This window comes from Cynocephalus volans, chromosome 1 (assembly GCF_027409185.1).
Source record: "Cynocephalus volans isolate mCynVol1 chromosome 1, mCynVol1.pri, whole genome shotgun sequence".
In the NCBI taxonomy this organism is placed as follows: domain Eukaryota; kingdom Metazoa; phylum Chordata; class Mammalia; order Dermoptera; family Cynocephalidae; genus Cynocephalus; species Cynocephalus volans.
The window spans coordinates 268821645-268843979 of record NC_084460.1 but is presented as its reverse complement, the minus strand read 5'-3'; the positions used below and the strand labels follow the sequence as shown (position 1 = coordinate 268843979).

Here is a 22335-nt window from a genome sequence, read left to right as displayed (position 1 = left end):
GATGGAGGGGAAGGGGGTGATAGGTTGATTTTTTATTTCTTTTTTTATAACAGCTTTGAGACATAATTAATGTACCTTTCAAATTCAGTGGCTTTTTAGAATATTCATAGCGTTTTGAATGGATTACCACTATCTGATTCCAGAATGCTTTCATTGCCCCCAAAAGAAACACCACATCCATTCAGTCAGTCCCCAGTCCTCCCTCTCACTAACCCCTGGAAACAATTCATCTATTTTCTGTCTCTATGAATTTGCCTATTCTGTACCTTTCATACAAATGGAATCATAGAATACATGGCCTTTTATGTCTGGCTTCTTCATTTAGAATAATGTTTTCGAGGTTCATTCATGCTGTAACATGTATCAGAACTTTATTGCTTTTTGTGGTCAAATAATATTCCATTGTTTGGATAAACCACATTTCATTTTTCCATTCATCACTTTTTGGCTATTATGAACTAATGCTACTGTGAACATTTGTGTACAAGTTTTTATGGGGAAATGTGTTTTCAATTCTCTTGGATATATTCCAGGAGTTGGAATTGCTAGGTCATATCGTAACTCTAGGAATTGCCAAACTGTTTTCCAAAGCAACTGTACCATTTTACATTTCCACCAGCATGCATGAGGGATCCAATTTTTTCTCATCTTGGTCAACACTTGTTATTGTCAATCTTTTCTATTACAGCCATCCTACTGGATATGAAGTAGTATCTCACTGTGATTTGATTTGCATTTCTCTAATGACTAATGATGTTAAGCCACTGTTCATGCACTTATTAGCCATTATCCTTCTTAGTGAACTGTCTATTCAGATCATTTGCCCATTTATTAACTGGGTTATTTGTCTTTTAACTATTGAATTATCGGAAGTCTTTATATATTTTTGATACAAGTTTCTTATCAGATACATGATTTGCAAATATTTTCTCCCTTTCTGTGCATTGTCTTTGGTATTGTCTTAAAACCTCCCCCAGTTGATTCTAATATTCAGTTGGGATTGAAAACCACTATGGCCTAACAGACTTCTAAGCTGTCAGCAGATTTGTATCATCTGGGAACTTTAAAAACCCCTGATTCCCAGGCCAATTAAGTCAGAATCTGAGTATAGAACCCAGGTATCAGTATTTTTTAAATTTCTCAGGTAATTCTAAATTATAGTCAAGTTTGAGAACCAGTGGCCTAATGGATAAAACTTAACTTCTTATCATTAAATTCATAGGCTTCTGCCATTTTTTCCAACCTCATTTCCTCAAGCCAAAACCCTCCTAATTAGCTACACTAGTTAAGTCACTAACCCAAGAACACAACATGAGCATTCCCACCTCGGGCACTAACTCAATGGCCCAGAATACCTTTTCTTCTCAGATCTCAAAGCAATTCCTGTCTGTATCACTCATTTGCCATTTGTCAGGTTCTACCTTTTGAATGGCTCTTGTTTCATATGCTGTAATATGCTTAACTTTTGATTCATGTATATTTCCTCTAGGCCCCTAGTTCCCAAGTCTCTTGACAGTGAAAACCATATGTTAACTTTCTTTATATAATACCGTGTGACTAATAGGATCTCATTAAATAATTGTTGAGTGACATATGGTGATCTGACTGTATCGTTTTTATCAGCAGCTAGGTCTAGCTACCGTCTCATTAAATCCTTGTTCAAAACTTGCGTCTTAACAACTTGAGCTTCATTTATTATTCATTCAGCAAATAATCTACAAAAGCTCTGAAAAGTAAACCAGTAAAGAATTGAAAGGTTTAATATGAAAATCTGACTTGTTTTTTGTTTTTGTTTTACTTTCTTTGGCCCCTTTCTTTGTTTACTCAGAAGGAGTCACTGGTCGAATTCCAATTAGAAGGGCAACCAACCCCAGAAAGAAATAATAGCAGGTTAGGCATTTGTATTTCTGCCATCATTTCTGGTGCTAATTATTTGGATTGTTTTGATGGGCATTCAAATTCTTCCTAATCGGTCTTCAAGAGCTGATATAAGAAAAAATACAAGAATAGGGCTTCTTTGTGGGAATAAAAAAGGGAGCGTGGGTGGGGAAACAGTGAGGCTGGAGAGAAACCCCAGATGGTTACCCAGCTTGGCTTTTTCCTCCCTGCACCCACAGTGAGGTGGAGAGCAGGAAGGGAGAGGGAGGAAGGAGAAGAAGCTTCAGCACCTGTACTCCAGTAATGTGCTGACTATGTCTTGTCTAACTCAGGGTGTAACATCTTCTCAAGATGCATGTGGGAGAGAAAAATTCCCCAAAATGAACAGCACTCGGTTTCTGTCCTTGAATAGCTCACAGTCTAGTGGAGAAGAAAGAAACATTAACAGACAGCTACTTAAAAAATAGTGGCACAGTGATCTGCACAGAGTTTCTGGGGACAATTGTGGAACCAGGTAAGAATTTCTACAGGAGATAACTGCTGGCCTGAGTCTTGAAGGATTATGCATACATTAATTTGACAAATTTTTACTAAGTGAAAGTTAGCCTGGCTATCCTGTGTTTTTGTGTTGGAGAGTGGAGTGAGGTGGGAGAGTGTATGTTGGGGTTAGGAGTAAGGTAGGGGGATTTGGGGAGAACAAGACAGTGTCTAGGCAGAGGAGATAAGGAGACGAGAAAGAGTATGGCAGATGGAGGGAATTAGAGCTATACCTCAAGTTTGCGGGACCAGGAGTAGTGAAAGACAAGATCGGCAAAGCAGGCCTAGCTCACCACATTAGAGAGCTTGAGCTCTCTCCTGCAGGTGATGGGGACCTGTTGAAGGCTGTTAGGCAGAACAGTGATGTGCACAACTTTTCGTTTTATATAGGTCACTTTAGCAAAAATGTGGAAAGTAAATTTGAAGGTCCAAGAGTGAAAACATGGAGACCAGTTAGGATACAGTTGTAGTAGTCTAGGCAAGAGATGACAAGGACTGAAATACGGTTTGAAAGGAGTGAATACACTCAAGAAATATTTACAAGGTAAAATGTGCAGCACTCAGCATTGGCTTAGGTGTGGTGAGTGAGAGAGGGGGAGGAGTTAAAAATGGCTGTCCTCAGGCCATACAAAGCAACCAGTGCATAAGCATTTTCCTTTTGCCTACAACCTCTTCATTCATCTCTTCTTTATTACACTACCAGAATAGACAGCTAAGGAACTGAGGTGAAGTTTGGACATCTGGGATATGAAGAAGACATTCTTCCAGCCGGAGGGATCATTGCAAAGAAAATACAAATTACCTCAAATGTTACTGGGAACACAGTTGACTCCTTGGAGCTTATTCCAGTGTCTGCTTTTTTCCAGAAGGGAAAAGCAGCAGTCTTCCTCTCCTGAGACTATCTTTCCTTCTCCAAGGCATGATGTAGTGAGATGACTGGAAGATGAATTTTCCTTCTGTCCATAAGGCCTCCAAATTCAAACCTCGGCATTGTTGAGACTGATTTCTCCTGAGCTTGTCTGAGCTTATCCTACCTCAGCACTATAAATTGGGAAGTTTCTCAGGGAGGGCAATCCAAGACCCCAGTATCTAGGCTGGCTGTTACGTGTTCAATATTCTCTTGGTTGATGGCATAAATCATTTTTAAATTATCTGATCCATAAACATAGGTGCTATGCTTGAAATAGTTTGCTTATTATGTGCTAATGTATGGCTAATAGTCTCCGAATTCAGGCTGAATTCAGGGTTGGCTGATAAAAACTCCTGTTTTTCAGTATTTATATCCTTAAAGCATTTGGTCCCACCTCGGTTCATGCTAATAATTTAGAGAAACTACCTCATAGGGCCTCTACATGTACATCTGCTTTGGAGAGACACTAAATGAAAGAAACTTGCTTTTGGTGGTAGAAAAAGATAACCAGTTACTCTAAGTGATACTCAATATGTGTGATCATCTGACTTCCAGCAGACATGATGATTTTGGTTCCTTTTATTTTCTCTTAAAATGGAGCATGTGTGAAAATGCACACCCCTTACTCTATGGGAGAAGAGTAATAACGTGGATAAATCAAAGCGGCCAATAACAAGAATATCAGATGACATTTGGCTTTGATATGTATTTTGGTTCTCTGAGTTTCTGGGAAGGAATCCACAGCACTTCAAATAATTTGAGAACATATTGGAAATTTAAGGACATATCTAGACTCAGAAGAAACTATAGAAGTAGTTAGCTTCCCTATACTAACTTCTGTTTAATTCCTTTTTGCTTTCCAGTTCATGCTAAGAGTGGAAAACCTCCTTCTTAGGCCACTTAGGTATTAGCAGATCTGACCTTTACAGTGTAAACATTTGTTTTGCCTTCTTGTGAGTGGTTAGACAAGTTCTACCTGGGTTAAAGAGAAATATTGTCAACGCATCAATTGTATTTGCTTGCGGTATCCAAAGATTGGCTTGACTGACATTTCTCTAACTGAATTGACAAGTTGTTTTGATGATGAATTTAGTGCTTTGCTTTTCAAAGCCTTTCCTAGCAGCTAAACCAGCTAAAGGTGTGGAGACAGGAAGCAGTAACCTCAAACCTCTTTCCCTCACAACTCCTGCTTAATAACAGGCAATGTGAAGACTAAGATCGGAGGTGAAAAGGTACTTATCCTCTATTTATGAGCAAGTCAGTGAGAGCGCAAAGATTTCTCATGGATAATCAGTGAATCTTGTGATATAGCCAACTTCTGGAAAATTGAAAGTTGCTTGTGCTTCCATGAGATTGGGGAGGTGGGTGAAAGGTTTGGTTACAAAAAAATTTTTTTCCCTTTTCACCTTTTTATAAATGGGCCAATTACTAAACTCAGTAACCAGGTCAACCCTCTGCACAGATAGAGTAGATAACCACCTCTAAGGTATGGCTTCTAGCATCAAAGAGCCCTCACCTTAAAAGGACCCTCCCCACCAGCTCAGTTAATGCTTGGATTTCCAAAGAAGACAAAGCCTAAAATGAGATGTGGGAAACACGTTGGCTTAAATTAGTAACTATGGCCTACATTCTCAGGATTATAAAACTCTTTCCCTTATTTTACCTCATTTGAAATCCATATTACCCTGTGAAGTAAGTAGGCAGGACAGTCATCGGTATGCCCATTTTACAGATTGGGAGACTGAGGTAAAAGAGGTGGCTTAGTTGCCCAAGGTTACAGGGCAAAGAAATGACCCTTGAGACTCATGACTTCTAATCTATTATTTTTTTCTCTCTGCCATGTTGCATCAAAATTTCAACACAATCTCAGTGACTGTTTCTAGATCCTCTCAAAGTTGTTCTTGGTAGAGAGGATGGTACTAGGTGTACAAAGTGAGAGTTAGGAAGGAGAATACTATTGAGTAGGAGAGTAAATGGAATGGGAAGAGGACCAGACCGAGATAAACTTCATTTTCTCCACCATTTTCTGGAGTCCTATCCTGCAAAATTGCTCAGCTGGAAGGAAACTTGGAAATGATCTAAGCCAATCCCTTATTTTACAGAAGAGTTAACTATAATGACTTTTTTAACAAGGTCACACAAATAAGGAAAGAGCTAAGATGAAATTTATTTGTATAGGCATCTAGGCATAATGTTCTGAACCATGAATCAATAGAAAAACAACTTTGTCCATTTAGCAACATTGAATTGATTTCATGCTCATATTCAGAAAAAGTATGTCTCCAAACTCTTTTTTGCTTCCAACACACATATGCAAAACATTTTGCTTACAATTTCAAAGACTTTCTGAAGGTCATGATAGATCCCAGATAAGGTCAACAGATAATCTGGTCACATGAGATGCCTCTTATGAATTATTTCCGATGCACAAACAATAATTATACCATTACAGCTCTTCCATCTCAGCTTGACAAGTGTACAAAAGGAATGGAACATAGGCAGTCAACACATAAAGTCACTTTTCAGTCTAAACCTCACTGGGCAAATTCTTAACTTCAGAGCTTTTGTGAAACACACTTGTTTGTCATGTTTAAATTTACAGTACTCTGTCTTTCCTTTTCTTTATCATAGGGCCTTAGAGAAATAAAATGGCACATGGAGGTTGGTGAACCAGAGAGTGGTGTAAGCAGCATTCAAGACTGAAGTTAAAGAAGCAGAAAGAAAGAAATAGTATGTGTTTAATTAGCAATGTGATTTTCCTCCAGAAACATTAAGAACTTTGTCAGGTTCCATTAATGTACATCACAGTCAGAGTTCCTTTTGCAGTTGAAATATTAGGTTGTAAGATCCTAACCATGTTGTTTCTTTTTTTAAATTCTGACTGAACAGAATTTAATATGTTAGGTAGAAACCAAAGAAAATGAAAGCTTTCTATTTTGAACCGTCTTGCCCTGTGATGTTTGTGAGCTTATTGTGAAGGTGATGCTGGTTTCCCTGGCATAGAACACCTCCCTCCTGACCACAGGGCTTGTTAAGTTACTGTAACTTTCCTCTGAGTATGTTTCCTGTTCAGGCCCAGGATACCCTTTAACACATGGCCATCTGACCACTTGCTCCTTCTCAAGCTCCGTAAGGCGTAGGCTCCCCCACAGCCCAATCCAGTGGTTGCTCAGGAACCTGTAAGATAAACTGTGCTCTCTGGGAGGAAAGGGAGACTCAATGGTCTGTGGCTCTGGTAATTCTAGATGGTGGCTTGGCTTCACACTGATGTGAGAAAGAGGAGTACAAAACATTTACCAGACTATAGCACCTTTTACCAGCCTCTCTGAGCTACTAGGAAGACAAAAACAAAGCTGTTAATGACCTAGCACACTTTGAATGGCCTTAGGCTCTCTCTCCCAGAAATTCATGTTAAAATGAAAAATAATAATAATCATAATTCAGGTTACAGTTTCAAAACAACTTTGTGGTCATTGCAACTAGTTTTCTGTTGCCTGTTATCTGGACATTCTTCCCATTTGCACAGGGAGTGGAGATTTAAGGAAAGTCTCTCCCCCAAAAAAGCTTGCAATATGTGCGATATACACACACATATCTTATCTCCTTCAAGATCCCAACAGAAAACAGATGGCACACCAAAACTAGTCGACAGTAGAAGGGTTTGTTTATGAAAGGACTGTTGGCACCGGTGTGGAGATAAGGGGTAGTGGAACCTGTGGCTTGTAGCAGCAGAGTTATAACCATCCTTAGGTCTGAAGGGGTGAGGGGACAGAAAAGTTACCAGAGCCAGAAAGAGAGAGAGTTGTATAGAGAAGTCCACCATGACAGAAGCAATGACTTCTGTCAAGAGAAACAGGCCACACAACCAGCCCTGTCCAAGACTACATGTCACAACTGTCAGCTACATCAAGCACATTAACACTTATTGACAGAAAGAATGATTCTAAATCAAAATCTAAAGAGACTTGAGTTCAAACAAGGAAAAAGGACTACATGTTACAATAGAAACAGAAATATAAGCCTAATTAATGAACTTACTAAATGAGCTGCCTTTGGCCAGCACTAGTCTAAGCCCTACCTTTAACCTTGATCTGTGTTCCTACCCATGCAGACACTGAAGTGTAGAGGACCTTTGTCCTTGTCCTTTTAAAAAATTATTGTGCTACACACCACTGTCAGAAAGCAACTCAGAGATCAAATAATTCAGTAGCAAAAAGTCCCATCTGACCAGCAAGACCTAAGGCACTGATTTTTGAGAGAGGAAAATTATCAAAAGGATCAATTAGTACTTTCTAAAAAAGAAATTTTGATGCGTCAAAGTATTGTTCTTTGGTATTCTGACTTGTGCCATAACAAAGTTATTCATTCCTTTAGCAAATAAATAATGGGACCTAATGTACTGGTTTTGGGGAGACGGGAAGATGTAAAAGGCATAGCTGCTTGCTCCTAGGAGAAATCCTGAGGCAGGCACACAATTAGCTACACTCCAAAGCCATGTGTGGTGAATGACCTCATTGACAGTCACATAGAAGAGACCTCGTTTCCAGACAATGATTCTGAAGGCTTCTGGACAGACTGGCCTCTGGCTGTGCCATAAGGTCTGGGGCAAATTTAAATAAGCTAAGATCAAGGAAATGTCTTTAGTGCAAGGGTTTGTTAGGGACTAGCAAAGTATTCCATTTATGTAGGGAGAAATAGATGAAGATGGCTGACACCAATGACGGAGGCCTTTAATGCCAAGGAAAGTCACATGGATTTTCCTAGGAAGGCCACAGGAGATGCTGAAGACATCTGAGTTGAGAATGGAATGGGACGTGCTGCTTTGGGAAGATTAGCACAGCAGTGAGGCGTGCATAGGCTTGAAGCAAGGGCAGAGCTGATACAGAGACCAACCAGGATGCGTTTGCAACAGCACTGATGTGAGCTGATAATGCCTGAGCTGCAGAGGTAGCAGCCGAGTGACGGTGAGACTGGAGGCCCTGTTGACAAAACGGAGTAAGTCAAGAGAGGGAATTTGTTTGGCAAAAAGCTATGGGGTTCAGTTTTAGATATGTTGGGTTTTAAGGGTGGGTAAGGCATCCTGGAGGAAAAATCTAGAAGGAGTTAGAAGTGTAGCACTAGAGTTCAAGGATGCTAGTCATGGATAGAAATGTACTATTATTGGAAGTCATCTGTGTTAGGATGACAGTTAATACTAAAACTGCTGAAAAATAAAACATTGGCTGCACTGTAATCCATCAGAATTACACTCAGAAACACTTCCCAGCAACATAGGACGTGAGCACTCTTGGACCAGAACTTCCCAAACATAAAGCAACATAAACCTGGGTGCAATGTTACCCAGCCCCTACCATTCGCAAGTCTGCAATTTTCCTCTCATCTCCTAATGTTGGAAGGACAATCTGAGACAACATGGCAGAGCCCCTTAACTCATATGAAAGTGGTACCCATACCAAAAGCCACTGATCCACACCCAAAAATCAAATTTTATTATCCTAGAAGATTGCCTGTAGTCCAAATAGTAGGTAACCAGGGCTTATAGCTTTCTATATAAATATTAGGACAGCATTCAGTTAACAGATCAAAAGAAAACCCACAGGTATAAAGTGACCTCCTCTATTGTTTTCTAAATATATATTTTGGCCTAGTAACCAAATTTAAGAACCATATTTTCCTCCTGAGCCACCATCATTCTGAGCCCTCATTCAAAACAACTCTGTAAAGAGGACAACAGTGCATTTTTCTTGTCTGCCTCATTCTCCCTTAATCTTACACCTCTGAAGAACCTGCTCAGGACTACCTTGGCAATTACAGAAACTGCTAGGTAAGTGTCATAGCCAGGAAGTTTGGAAATAATTATTGTGTTGAACCTTAACATTACATAAGAAAATGGGAGACAGCAAAGGTAATATTGTCCCCCAAGTCCCGCAGTCATTTCTGAGCATGTCGGCATCTATTTAGTAATCCGTCTAAGAGATTTCAGAGATGGCTGCTTTGCAGTTCTTTGTATTGGCTCTATAAGATCATAGGAGAATCCACAAAGGAGGGTGGGGGTGGGGGAGTTGAGTTGCCTTTTTAGAGCTGGTGAAAGCTGGCATATTTTTATTTCACTTTAGAAGTATTTTTAAGCTAGAAAGTGGACCAGAGATGTCCTCTAGTCCAACAACTTTATTTATCAGATGAGGAAACTGAGGCCTAGGAAAGTTATGTCACACACAGTATGGCAGCCTAAAACCCCTAATCACATGCCCCAACCCTAAGAAACCCTTGGCTTTAGCTCTTGAGTTTGAAAAAAAAGAGGTCAAAAGAACAGCAGATTTGGCCTCCCAAAGCCAAGGTCAAGCAGCCACATCCTTATTCTGAAAAACACAGAGAGATGCTGAGACTAACATCCCTGACTAGAAACCGGAGCCCTGCGCAAGACATTTGGCAAGGTTGGTTTGAACCTTGTGACTCTGTTATCTCACCCATGAGCTGAAGTCAAGTCCACCTATTTTTGAGGGCTCAAGCAAGAATTTTAAGTGTACATGGACTAGGTCTTCAAAGTCAAGGTATATGTTATCCCAGTGGCCCTTGGATATAGGTTTAACATCATAATCTATCCTGAGAGAATTAAATATGTATACATATTTATATTTTATATATTTATTTATTTAACAAAGCAGTTTTTAACCTCAGGTTTACCAGCATGGAATCACTCATCAACCCTAGCTTCATCCCAACACATCTCTGCCCCTACAAATCTCTTCTCTTCCTCCCATCTTCTTAGAGATTTGTGCTTTTCTCTCTCATATTCCCATTTCCCGTGCCCCAAATCTCCCTCACCATCCCCTGGAGAAAACTGCCCCCACCCTCCTTTTTTCACTCTCCCTCCTCCTCCTTTCTGTCCTAATAGACTTCTTTCCCCTCCAGCCCTGCAATGAATGCTACACACAAACACACACACACACACACACACACGCACGCACGCACACATGCACGCACATACTCAGGTTCAGCACTTGGACCCTTCCACATGTCAAGACTAATTAAGTCATTCAGTTTGCAGACATTTATTACACACCTACGATGTCCTAAATACCGTGGTAGGTATGTAATAAATTTTAGATGATATAAGTTCCTAATTGTCTTCATCTTGTCTATTAATTTCCTCTCCTTTTCACAGTCTCTGTTTCGTCTCCCTCCACTTTTTCTTAACCCTGTGAAGTCTTATTTTCCTTCCCCATGACTCTGCCTAAAGTAAAAAGTCCCAACTGGCCTCCTTTCAGCCAGATCCCAAGTCATTATTCACTTTTCTTTCCCTCCTACATTCAATGCTATTAACCACGGTCTCCTCAAGATGCTTTCCTGCTTTGACTTCGGCACCACTCTATTAACTTCTTCCCCTCCTACCTCTCGAGCCACATTCTCTGTCTCCTTCACTAGCTCATTATCTTCTTCAGCTGACTCCTGAACACAGGGAATTTCCAGGTTCAGTTCAACTCTGCTTTTCTACAGTTGTACCCTCTCCTTTTGACCAGCCATCCATTCCCATGACTTCAGCCTCATTCCAAAGATAAGGATTCCTAAATATTTTCTTCTTACCCAATTCATTTGCTTCAAATGGCCTTAAAAATAAAGTCTGAACTTTTGTTACTAGTATTCAATCCTTTATTTAACCTGATTCTACCCTAATTCTCAGGCCTTCACACATTCAGACTTGCCATATGTTCCAAGATCATGAAACTGTATTCCCAGTTCAATCTGTTTATTAATATCACTTCTCCTTCCTGAGGCAGCATAGCATTGGTAAGAACACGACCCTGGAGCAAGACTATCTGGATTTACACACTTACTAGCTGTGTGACCACAGGCAAGTTGCTCTACGTGCTCTGAGCTCAGTTTCCCCCTCTATAAAATAGCATAATTTACAGTAATCATAGTAATTACATCATAGAACCTGAGGAAGATTAAATGATTTAACATGCAGAAAGCCAGGTAGAACAGTGCCTGGCACATTGTAAGTGTAAAATAATGTTAGTTAGCAATTATTTTTAATAACATCATCTATTCAGATCCTATCTACTGATAAAGTCCAGCTCAATTCCCAACTCTCCATGAGTGCTTACCGTTTTACATTAATCTTTCCAGAGTATTTATTCTATGCTTCTTCATTGTGGTACTAATTCATTCATTTCTTCCTTCAATAAATATTTATTGGATACCTACATGCTTCCAGCATTGTGCCTAATACTGAGGTTACACAGATAAACAAGCCATGCTCCTGCCCTCAAGGAAATCACAGTATAGTGGAAAAAATAGATCTGTCAACACACAATAACAATTTTGGGAAGGAAAGAAGTCCCTCGCTTTGCCATCTGGGGCCTCAGAAAGCTTCTTTCAGGTGAGAGGTGTGGGGGATATCCCAGAGTATAAGAATAATATATGCAAAGTCATTTAGGCATCAAATAGCACAGTGAGGTAGGAGATTGCCAAGTGATATCATTTATCTGTTTCCAGATGTTTTGTCCTCTTACACAGTCTTCTCAACTAAATCATAAAGTCCATAAAAGCAAAGAGAACTCAATTCATTACACAAGCAAAAAAAAAAAAGTCTGATTTTTCTTAAAGGGGCAGATAATAAACATTTAGTGTTTGTGAGCCATAAAGTCTGCTACCACTACTCAATTTTCCATTATGGTACAAAAGTAGCCACAGACAATATGTAAACAAAAAATAAATATAAAAAATTACACGAGCAGTTTCTGTAGTGTCTATATATTTCTTTTCCTCTTTTTATATGCCCTCAGACTCCAATAGAGATTAAAACATAGGAGAGGTTTAATGAATATTTGTTAAATTGAGCTATGCTCACATCAAACACCTCTTACAAGTCTATGATAAAGGCTGAAGTATCTAGGAGAAGCTTCCTCATGGAGGTGCATCTTGCATCGAAGATCTAAAGTGAAAGACTTTAAAGTGAAAAAGAAGGATTGGGATGGGCAGAAAGAGGAAAGAGGGCATTCCAAGAGGGAAACAGCCTCAGTAAAGTCACAAAGAAGGAGTGCAGGTGTGGAGGACAGTGAAGAAAACTGCAATATGGGAGATGAGGGTCTTGTATTAGGACATGAAATGAGATAGTTCAGATAAGATGGTTCCAGCCTAAAAACATCCAAAAATTCCAGGAAACTGTGCAACGTCATCTTTCTATTAGCATCTTCTAAGAACCATCAATGCAATTTCCTTTTCTACAAATTGAGAGATATCTAATTTCCCTCCCATCTCTAAACATCTGTGGTTGCATTCAAGAATTCTCTAGATGCTTCTGCTTATAATTATTTTCCATAAAATAAATTCATATGGATAGAGTATTATTCACAATGGCCCTAAATTAGACAGAAAAATAATTCTAGAAAGATTCCACAATTCTTATTGTTACTTCCTTGAAGCTCAAAGTGGGTTTTTAATCTGTCACAGGGTCTAAAACAGTATCTTGCACATAGAAGACATTCAGTAAATACCTGTTGAATGAACACATAAATGAGGATCTGTCTTACCAAAGCATAATAAGGAGCAGGCACCTTTAGAAAACTGGAGCCTACCCTGTTACTTAGTCCCCCAGGAGTCGCATGGTGGACGGAAACATTCTCCTCATACGTGCCCATTCTCACCCACCCTCTATGCGATAGTGTCTATAGATCAGAAGTGGAATCCTCCCGATCTTAAATTATGTACTCTTATTAGTAGTAGTGCTCAATATCAAAGAAAGTCATCAGGTCATACAGAAGCTGCAAATACAGCTCTGGTGACGTTCTGGTACGTCATCACATGTCAGGTATCCCTAAGCAATGAAAAGCACAACCTTCTTCCTTGTCAGCAAGTGAAAAAAAATGTCAAACACCCAGTTAAGTTCTCAACTAGGTAGCACTTGACATGTCCCACATTTGACATGTCCCACATTTTAACATTATTGTCAAAATGTGGGACATGTTAATAATTCAGATTTCTATGTGAATGAGTGGGTGGCAAATAGGAGTTATTGTTATCATCGGTGCATTACATGGTGGGTTGTGAGCCAACAGGTAATTCAGTAATGCTGCAAAAAGTGGCTCACGACTAGATCAGAGGCCAGAGTGAACTGTGAGTGGGTAATTCTACATGACACCATCAGGAACCATTAACCCAGTTATCTTGTCAGCCAGAGTCCTCAAGATAGTGAAGATGATGACAAAGAAAAAGATGACGGTAATGGTGATGCAGAGATAAAGGAACAGCTCAAAGTTAAGTAAGAAATTCTCCACCACCTCGCAGGTTCTCTTCTAGGAATGAAAACAGAAACACATGTAACCTGCACAGTAACACGCAGACTAAATTAATATGCCTATGAAATTAGCATTGAAATACTGCAGCCAAAGAAGTCTAAACTCTCTTTTTCAGAGTCTCTACCAAGCAACGGGTAGCTCTTGATCCCACCCAGTGCACCTCTCTCCCAGTGTTCAGAATCATCAAAATGAGAGTAACCAGCAAAAAGTTAGACACCCTCTTTGCAACCACTTCTATGCGGGGCCTGGGGTAGCTTCCCCCCAGCTTCAGGGACCAATTCTCAGACTGAGAGCCCTGGGTGAGCTAGTGACATGCTAGCACCATGTCACTGCCCAAAAGGAGTCCAAGAAATGACCATAAAAGAGACACAGGTACACCATCACAGCTTAGAAAACCAGAGATCCCTTTAGTCAGTCACAAAACCACCCAAATGTCATTTTTCCTGCTGTTTGGCTAAACTATCCACTGAGAACAAAAGTTCCAGCCTCTATGACGTTCCATAAATAATAAATTTCTTGAAGAAAAAGGCAAACAAAAACTTCACCGAGATGAAAAGGAGAAAAAGATTTTATCCCTTGCAATGATCTACTGTGAAATAACTGAATTTTGAAAGAGTTCCTGCCCTCTGATTTTTAGACAAGAAAGTCTGAAATGAATTGTGTATCCTCACCAATGCCTATTCTAGTTAATAAAGAGCTATTGTTTTAGAGATAATAAACCACAAATGGAATTTTCTTCTGGGATGTTGATGGCATAAAATTTTTCATTTTGTAAATGTCAGCACACTGCATACAGGAAACACTTGGAGGAAGATATCCACACAAGATAAAAGCCAAATGATAATCATGAGGCATTTCTCCACTCATGAAAAAAGAATAAAGACATTAAAAAGGAGGGCCTAAAAGAAGGGGAGGGAGCAAGGTCCCCTACCCCGCCCCCCATAGCAAAGGTTTGAATGTGAGAGCTTCTGAGTTATGATCACAGATTCATTTCTATGTCGAATCTATCTGTTGCAATGACTCATTCTATTATTTCCTGGAATTGATACGTTGATATTAGTTTCACAGTCCTTGCTGTAAATGTCCTTGCTGGGTGGTTGCCTTAAAAAACAAAAGAAGTAGTTTATGATCTTAGGGCATGGTAGTAGAGTAAAATAAATTCTTAAGCAAAGTCTATACTTTTTGAAATATCCATCAAATTTATTTGAAACGACAAAACACCCAGTCAATTTTTTAACAGAGAAACTGGCGACCGTGTGTTGGAAGTCATGTAGGTACAGCAATCTGTTGATTACATTGCATTTTTCAGTGTTCATCTTTTCACCTGACTTTCTCAAGCCCAGCCCCAGAGCAGCACTTCACTGTGAGAAGTAAATGATTTCTTCTGTGTACATCTAAAGGAGTCATTTGCTGAAGACCAACTAAAAATAAAGTTTTTAATTACTTTGCTCTGCTGATAACTTTTTATTAAATGCCAATCATTTGCCTGCCCTCTGTGCCTCTCTCAGAAAAAGAAGTGCTGAGGGGAATGCAGTAGCATCGGAGAAATCAATCGCTTCCATGCTGGCCATTTTGAAAGTGTATTTACTAAAGTTTGGGGAGAAATGAAAAGAAAGGGTCTTGTGGAAAAATAAGTGGTGTTGTCCTGATTTTTGTCTTCATACTGGATGATTAGCTCGCTGAAAACTAACCTATATGGGCTGAAAAATATATGACCACTGCCATGTGTGACATGCACTCTCCTTCATCATCAATTCCAACTCATTTCTCTTTCAAGGGGCTGCTGTTCCAAGTGCATGTTCCCAAGTCCAGAAAAATTCTCTCTGTGGATCTCAGTTGCACAATTATCCAAGTACGGGAGAAAACATGTGATTTTAGTAAAGGACTTGTCTAAGTTAAGGTTCCCTCTCTTTTCCTAAATCATACTTCTTTAATTTAGTCATAAAGATTTTCTACAGCATCATCCAAATCATGAAAAATCAGGTAAGGCTTAACCTTCATAGAGTAAGTATTTTAAGGTATGTTGTAAACCAACAAGTTAGAATTAGCAAATTAATGAGAAAAAGAACTGTTTTTCATACACACACACACACACACACACACATCTCTACAAAGACATAATAGTGGTTTCCCACAATTCTAGGGAGGACAATTACACTTTGACAAGAGAATTTTCTTGTCTATAATTTCTTCATGGAGGGTGAATACAGAGAGAGAGAAACAAAAAGCAGATGGAAGGCTTGGTTCTGTTAGAATGGCTCATACAGTTTTGTATGTTGTATTTACTTTCTTTCTCATAAGTTTTCTTACTAGAAGAGGCATTTCAAAAGCATCCTCTATGCTCGCACTCCTTTCCTGCTTCATTAGATGACCACTCTGCATCAAATCCTAAAAATTATTAGAGTGGTGATTTGGCATTTGAAAAGTAAATATATCTCAAAGTAGAAAACAAAGGTTCCACATGTGTGAACTCTCTGATCGCTTTTTTAGTTATCCCCCTTTTAATAAATGTTCTGAAGGAAAAATGTTAAGGTTTGAGTCTTACCAAAAAGAATCTTCAAAAGAGAGTGTATGAACTGAAGACAGATGGGTGATCATACAGCATAACAGAAAATCATTCTGTGCACAATTACCAATTTTAAATAGTTTTCAGTGAGGGTGAGGCTTTCCTTTACTGTCTAACAAATTAAGAAATTTTAAATATTCTTTAAAAATAAATTTCAAAGATCCCTTAAAATAAAGTTTAAAGACCTTTTTAAAATAAATTTTAAAGATTCTTTTAGGATATATTTGGTAGCTCTAAATGCTTGGTACCTGATACTGGGGTATAACCTACCTCGTCACCAGTTCATGTCTTTCATTATATCAACACCTTTTATAAATATACATAATTTGTGCTCACTGGCACATCAGACAACAAAATAGATGGTATGTATGTGACTACTGTACTTCTGTAGGTTGGGAAACTATGATTTTTGGAATACATGCATGTGATGTTTAAGAACAATAACAAATAATACAGTCTCTGCACCACAAAAATAAATGAGAAAGAAAATTGAAGACTCTGTTGTTTCAATATATCTTTCAGGGAAAAACAACTATACTTATTTAAACATGCCCATTGACAATTATCAGTCCAATTTTTGAGCCGAGGAAACCTTTTTCAAACTCTGAAAGGAGTTGAACAAACATCTTACTCCAGCCCACTAAAGTAACAAGCTCTTTCTGGTAGGAATCACAATTTTTACCAGAGATGATTTAAGCCGTGGTTTATCTGGGTTTATGAAATTACAAACCACATCATGTTAGGTAGAATAGCATAACAGTTAAGAGCACGGGCTCTGCTGTTACACTAAGGAGGTTCGGACCCAACCTCCAACAACTGGTACCTCTGTCTGTGGGCAATTTACATCAAGAGACCCTTGGCCTTGGTCTCTTCATCTGAAATGGGGTTTAGTGTAATACCTACCTGTTAGTTGTGGGAATTGAGCGCTACTCAATAATAATAAGCGTTAGAGGTATCACGATCCTCATCGTCATTAAGAACTTAAAGGATTTTAATCTAAGAACAGATTGCTGCCAATTGTGAAAAACAAAAAGCCAACTAATTTATTAGTATTTGCATTGTACCAGCTTCTGTGTGACTCCAGGATTCAATTTGGGCGGACATAGTATTTACAACTAACATTCATCTAGCTAGCTAAGCACTGACAGAGTTAAGTATTTCACATGGATTATTTAACCTTTTTCTCACAATGACCTTGAGATGAGGTTTTATTAACATTCTCATTCTACAGATACGGAAACTGAGGTTCAGAGAGTTTAAATAATAGCCTAAACTCAGCTAGTAAGAATATGATATAAAAACTGTGATCTGTGATATAAAAACAGGAAATCTAAATTCAGAGCTTTCAGAAACAACCTACCTATAGCAGTTTTCTTAAATTTTTTTTTTTTAATTGTACATAACCTAAAATTCTTGGGACACTATCAACTAGTAGCTAAATAAATCTTATTTATTTCCAAAGGATTTTTGTTAAAATACTGTATTGTAGTCTGACAATCTGAGTTTCTAAATAACAGGTTGCCATATTAGAGCAGAACTATACTTCAAATGTCCAAGTTTCACAGGGTGCTTGAAATTTAAAATTAGCCAAGCCAATCGCAAGCCTTCAAAAGAAAAAATTAGAGGAGGAAAGAAATCAAAATTGTTTACCTGTTACTTGAATTGAGGGGAAGAAGTTAAGAGCCAGGAGAAGCCTGAACATCATTGTCCTAACGGGGGGCCAGGGCTCCAGCCCCTCCTTCCTGAGGAACCCGATGTGTGAGGTGAACAGAAGATGCACCTGCCAAGGCCTGAGAGTCTCTGTCATCCCCGGCCACCGCCAACTTACTTCCCTTAGGGCACATGATCTAGGGACTCAAACCACAAGGCACCGTGACTGCAACCTTTCACACAGGATATTGCACTGTTTTGATGACTTTAGACTTTTACTTGTTTTAAAGGCATGCCTTCTCTTGTCACTGAAAAAGAGTGTTGGCCACTATATGACAGGCTCATGGAAATTATTCTCTATTGATGGTACAAAGGTTGTGAAAATGGGTGCTTGAAATCCCACAGGGAATTGAGGGCAGACAAACAAGGTATCCTAAAGAAGGAATAAAGCCTCTTGCAGAGGAGAGATTTTCATAGGACGGGGATAGACTGTATCAAAAAGTCAACAAAAAGAATTATATTGAGGAGTTGGGAAATGTCTGCATAAGTGTTTAAAGGAGTTACAAAGATTAGGAATTTAACATTTGTGTTGGACATAAGGTAGCCCTATGGAACATTTAGCACACAGTGCCAAGCCCCCCGACCCCAACTCGCTTTGAAGAACTTTGCAAAACACATCCCACTTGCAAGCACCCACCCAGAAGAACAGCTGAAGGAGGTTCCCTAAGCAAAGGGAAAGTAAAAATAAAAGCATTGTATGTTCTTGGGGGGACAGTAAGGCAACCAAAAGCTCCTTGGTATCTCATGCTGTCAGTCCCTTAAGGACTCATTCAAGGTTAAGCAACTGGTCATAACGAGAGGCTCCATTGCAGGATCCCCAAAGCCTATAACCACCACCCCCGTACCCTTCTTCTACTTCTAGGCCTTCTGCACATCCAGGCTTTCTGCAGATAAGGCCATTCCACCAGCATGGCTAACTCCACTCTCTCCTCTGGCACCTGGCTGAGTATCTTGTCCTTGATAGCTTCCTCAAAACTTTTTCAGTAATTTTTTTCTCCTTTTCTGATAATAATCTAAGCTTAATATAATTACCCTAGTTAGGTCCTATCTAGGTTTTGAGCATGTTTATTTAAGATCACTTGTATTGCTTTTTATTCTGACTATAGAAGTAAGACATTTTATATTAAAAAAATTTTTAAAGATAAATATGAACATTAAAGCAAGACTCGCCCATAATCTTACCATCCTAATATAAACACTGTTAATATGCTGATCCATTGACTTTCATCTTTTTTTCTGTTAAGATTCTTACATATTTAATACCATGTTTGTTTTAGTTATAGTTTTCAACAGATACATACGATTTTCTGTTATATCTTGAACATTTTCTCATGTTATTTAGGTATTTTTTATAAACATCATCTGTGATTGACTGTATAGCATCTAGTTAATATTACGTATATGGTAGTATTTAATTGAGTCAATAGCTGGAAAAGAAAAAGTGCAGTTATCTGGTCTCACTCTTTTGTCTTGCAGAAGAGGAAGCTGAAGAAGTTAGTTGACTTATACAAACTCACAAAACAATAATTAAGTGTATTTGATTTTATTACTTGACCAACACTATTTGGTTTTCATTCTTTAGAATAAACAGAAACACAAACTTTGACATTTGCCTTCCTCTTCTTTTAACGTGTATCACACTAAAGAAGCAAATCATTTTTCAGAGTCCTTTCACATTTGTTCTTGAAATTCAATGGCATTCACATGTTCTAAGAGGTCAAAATGATAGAGATAAAATAAGGGACTAGTGAACAGGGTACTGAGACGCTACTACATTTCCAATAATAATAATAACTAGCATTTATACACCACCCACTTTACATTCCTGATTTCATTTAGTACTCAACCTGTGAGTAAGTTTCTATCATTTTCCCCATTTTACAATGAGAAAACTGATCCCAAGTGAGGGTTAAGAAGTTTCAGGAAGCAGTGGAGCCGGGATTAGAACCTCAATCTTTCTAACTTGAATTTCTATGCCCTAATCGCAGCACTATACTCCCGCTCTACTATCAGTCCTCTCTGGAATTGTAGAGTCCTTCAGGACACAAAGATAAGGATGTGCATTACCTTTTGGCTGCAAGACATCTAACACAGTGTCTCATCAGAGCCTAAGTGGAGACACTAAGGAAAAGGAGAAGTGGCCCAAATGATACTGGGAAGGCATAGTTAAACTGTGCTTTATTACACTGCATCTGTATTTTTCTGGAGATATTTCAGTTTCCTTAAATCCACACATGCTCTTAAAATTCATAGACATATGCATCATGATGAAACAAACAACCTTAAACAATCAACAGATGTACTGAAGTCCTAACCACATGGCTTGTTAGGTAAAAATATAATACAGGTGGACCAAATTCTATAGGCTGTTTAAAACATAATAGGAACTAAGCCTGGGGGTAAGACACTGGGGAGCGGAGGTATAAAAATGAATCTCAAGGCCTTCGCCACCTACTGCTCTCTGGCTAGGATGCTTCTCTCCAATCTGAGTAATCACACTCATCCTTCCAGGTTCAGAGTAAGCAGAACTCCTCAGAGATGCTTTCTCCATCACCCACACACACGCACTCCCTACTTCCAACCCATCTAAACCAGGTCTCCAGCTATAACCTCCACTGCACTCTTTATATAGTGTGATGGAATGCTGTGAGGAAAAAGTAACTACGCATTTGTTTGTGCAGTCATCTATTTGATGTCTGTGTCCCCCATTAGACTATAAACATTATGAAGATAGAATTCATGTCTCTCTCATTCAAAGCTGTACCCTCTGTGTCTAGCACCTAGTGAGTGCTCCTTAAGATATTTACTGAAGCGATGACACACTCCTCCATTATTGCTCTCCAGTCAGTATCGCTGCAATTGCAGATTTCTCTCTCTGGTACTCTGACGGGGGTGTTATTGTCCTGCCTGGCTTCCTACGGATAGGACACTAGAAATATTTCAGCTCAAACCACAGCTTATCACTAGCTAGGACTTCAGCCCCATTTTCCTGTCTGCTCTCCTACCCTGAACTGTGCTTGACAGTGTTAAGAGACTCAAAGACCTGCTTCCTTCGCAACTCATTCCTCTTACAGCCAGGACCAGAGTCATGCCTAACCACTCAGCATCTCCTTCCTCTCTCTCCTGGGTTCCCATGTGCCCCATGGGAAATCAAGAGCTTCCTACACAGAATGCATACCCAGACTCGGTTTACCACTTTGAATGCAGAAGAGGAAAGATGACTGACTTGGGAATTCCAATGGCTAAATGCACAAGACTTGAAGTCCCACAGCCTTAGGCGTCGAATTCCAGTTGGGCCATTTTATAGCTATATAATACCTAAAAAGCATAGCTTCAATTCCTCATGTGTAAAACAGGAGTGAAAATACTTTACTTGATATGTAATTCATATCTCACACAATGTGTGAATATACTCCACCCCTAAGATAGAAATAAGATTTAATGAATCTCCATTTCACACTGATTGCAGAGGCTGAATAAATGTTTGTTGGATCAGCCAAAATGGATCATTGAATATATGTTTGATATATTTATGTGGATTGATTTTTACAGCATGAGTGCCACCAGAACCCTAATTTAGAAATTAGCATAGTATTTCCCCTTGATGCACAATCCATGAATAGCATAAACCAGTATAAACTACAAAGTATCACTGAAGAACCCTTAAGCATTATAGTTGTCAAGATGGTTAGCAGGAAGCATTGTGGCTATCTGTCATACAGAGCAAGCCTAAAGGATCTTCTTTGATCTAAATTCCACCTAGAAACTTCCCTTTCATTTTAGTTTCTAATTTTCCCCAAAGCTCTGCCTTACAAATGTTCAAATGCTCACATGATGATTGTGGGAAAATAATGAAGCCCGAGAGTTTCTCTTTGAGCTTTGTGGTATTGTCCCAGCTGCTAGTATGAAAAATTTACTCAAAAAAAATAGACAAAAATGTAGTTAAGAAAGTTGTGCATATTGTATCACAAGCCAGCAGGACCAAAACCTGAAAAAAAATTATGCTAAGTCTAAAAGAAATGAAAAATAAAAAATGTCTGCCATGTTGATTGACTAATCCCACTGAGTAAACAAGTATTACAAAAAGATTTGTAGAAACAATCTATGAGACTTTGTCAAGGATTACATGAAAAATATAGTGAAAAATAGCCTAAAACAATTACCCAAAAATCTTCTGACCACTTACAGAGACAGGCCTATCACTCCAAGTTACAAAAGCTGTAGCTAACTAATTTTATAGCTTTTTTTTTTTTAGCTTTTAGCTAACTGCTTTGCAGACTTCCTGCTGCCAGGTATTGTGCTAAGAATTACGCATGCGTTATCTCATTTAATCCTCACTGCAACCCTAGGAGCTTGGTACTATTATTACCTCTGTTCTCTAGATAAGGAAACAGAAGTTTAAAGAGGTTGAGTAATTTGCCCATGATGAAACA

General features: G+C 38.9%; 1 protein-coding gene across 1 annotated transcript in view; it reads right to left on the bottom strand.

Moving 5' to 3' along the window:
- The window catches only part of CD28 (CD28 molecule), a 30087-nt gene extending 9634 nt beyond the window's left edge, over positions 1 to 20453 (bottom strand). Inside the window, 2 exon segments of the mRNA XM_063086302.1 lie at positions 17971 to 18075; positions 20358 to 20453. Of these exon segments, the coding sequence (XP_062942372.1) occupies positions 17971 to 18075; positions 20358 to 20453 (201 nt within the window).
- Positions 20454 to 22335: the final 1882 nt, after the last annotated feature.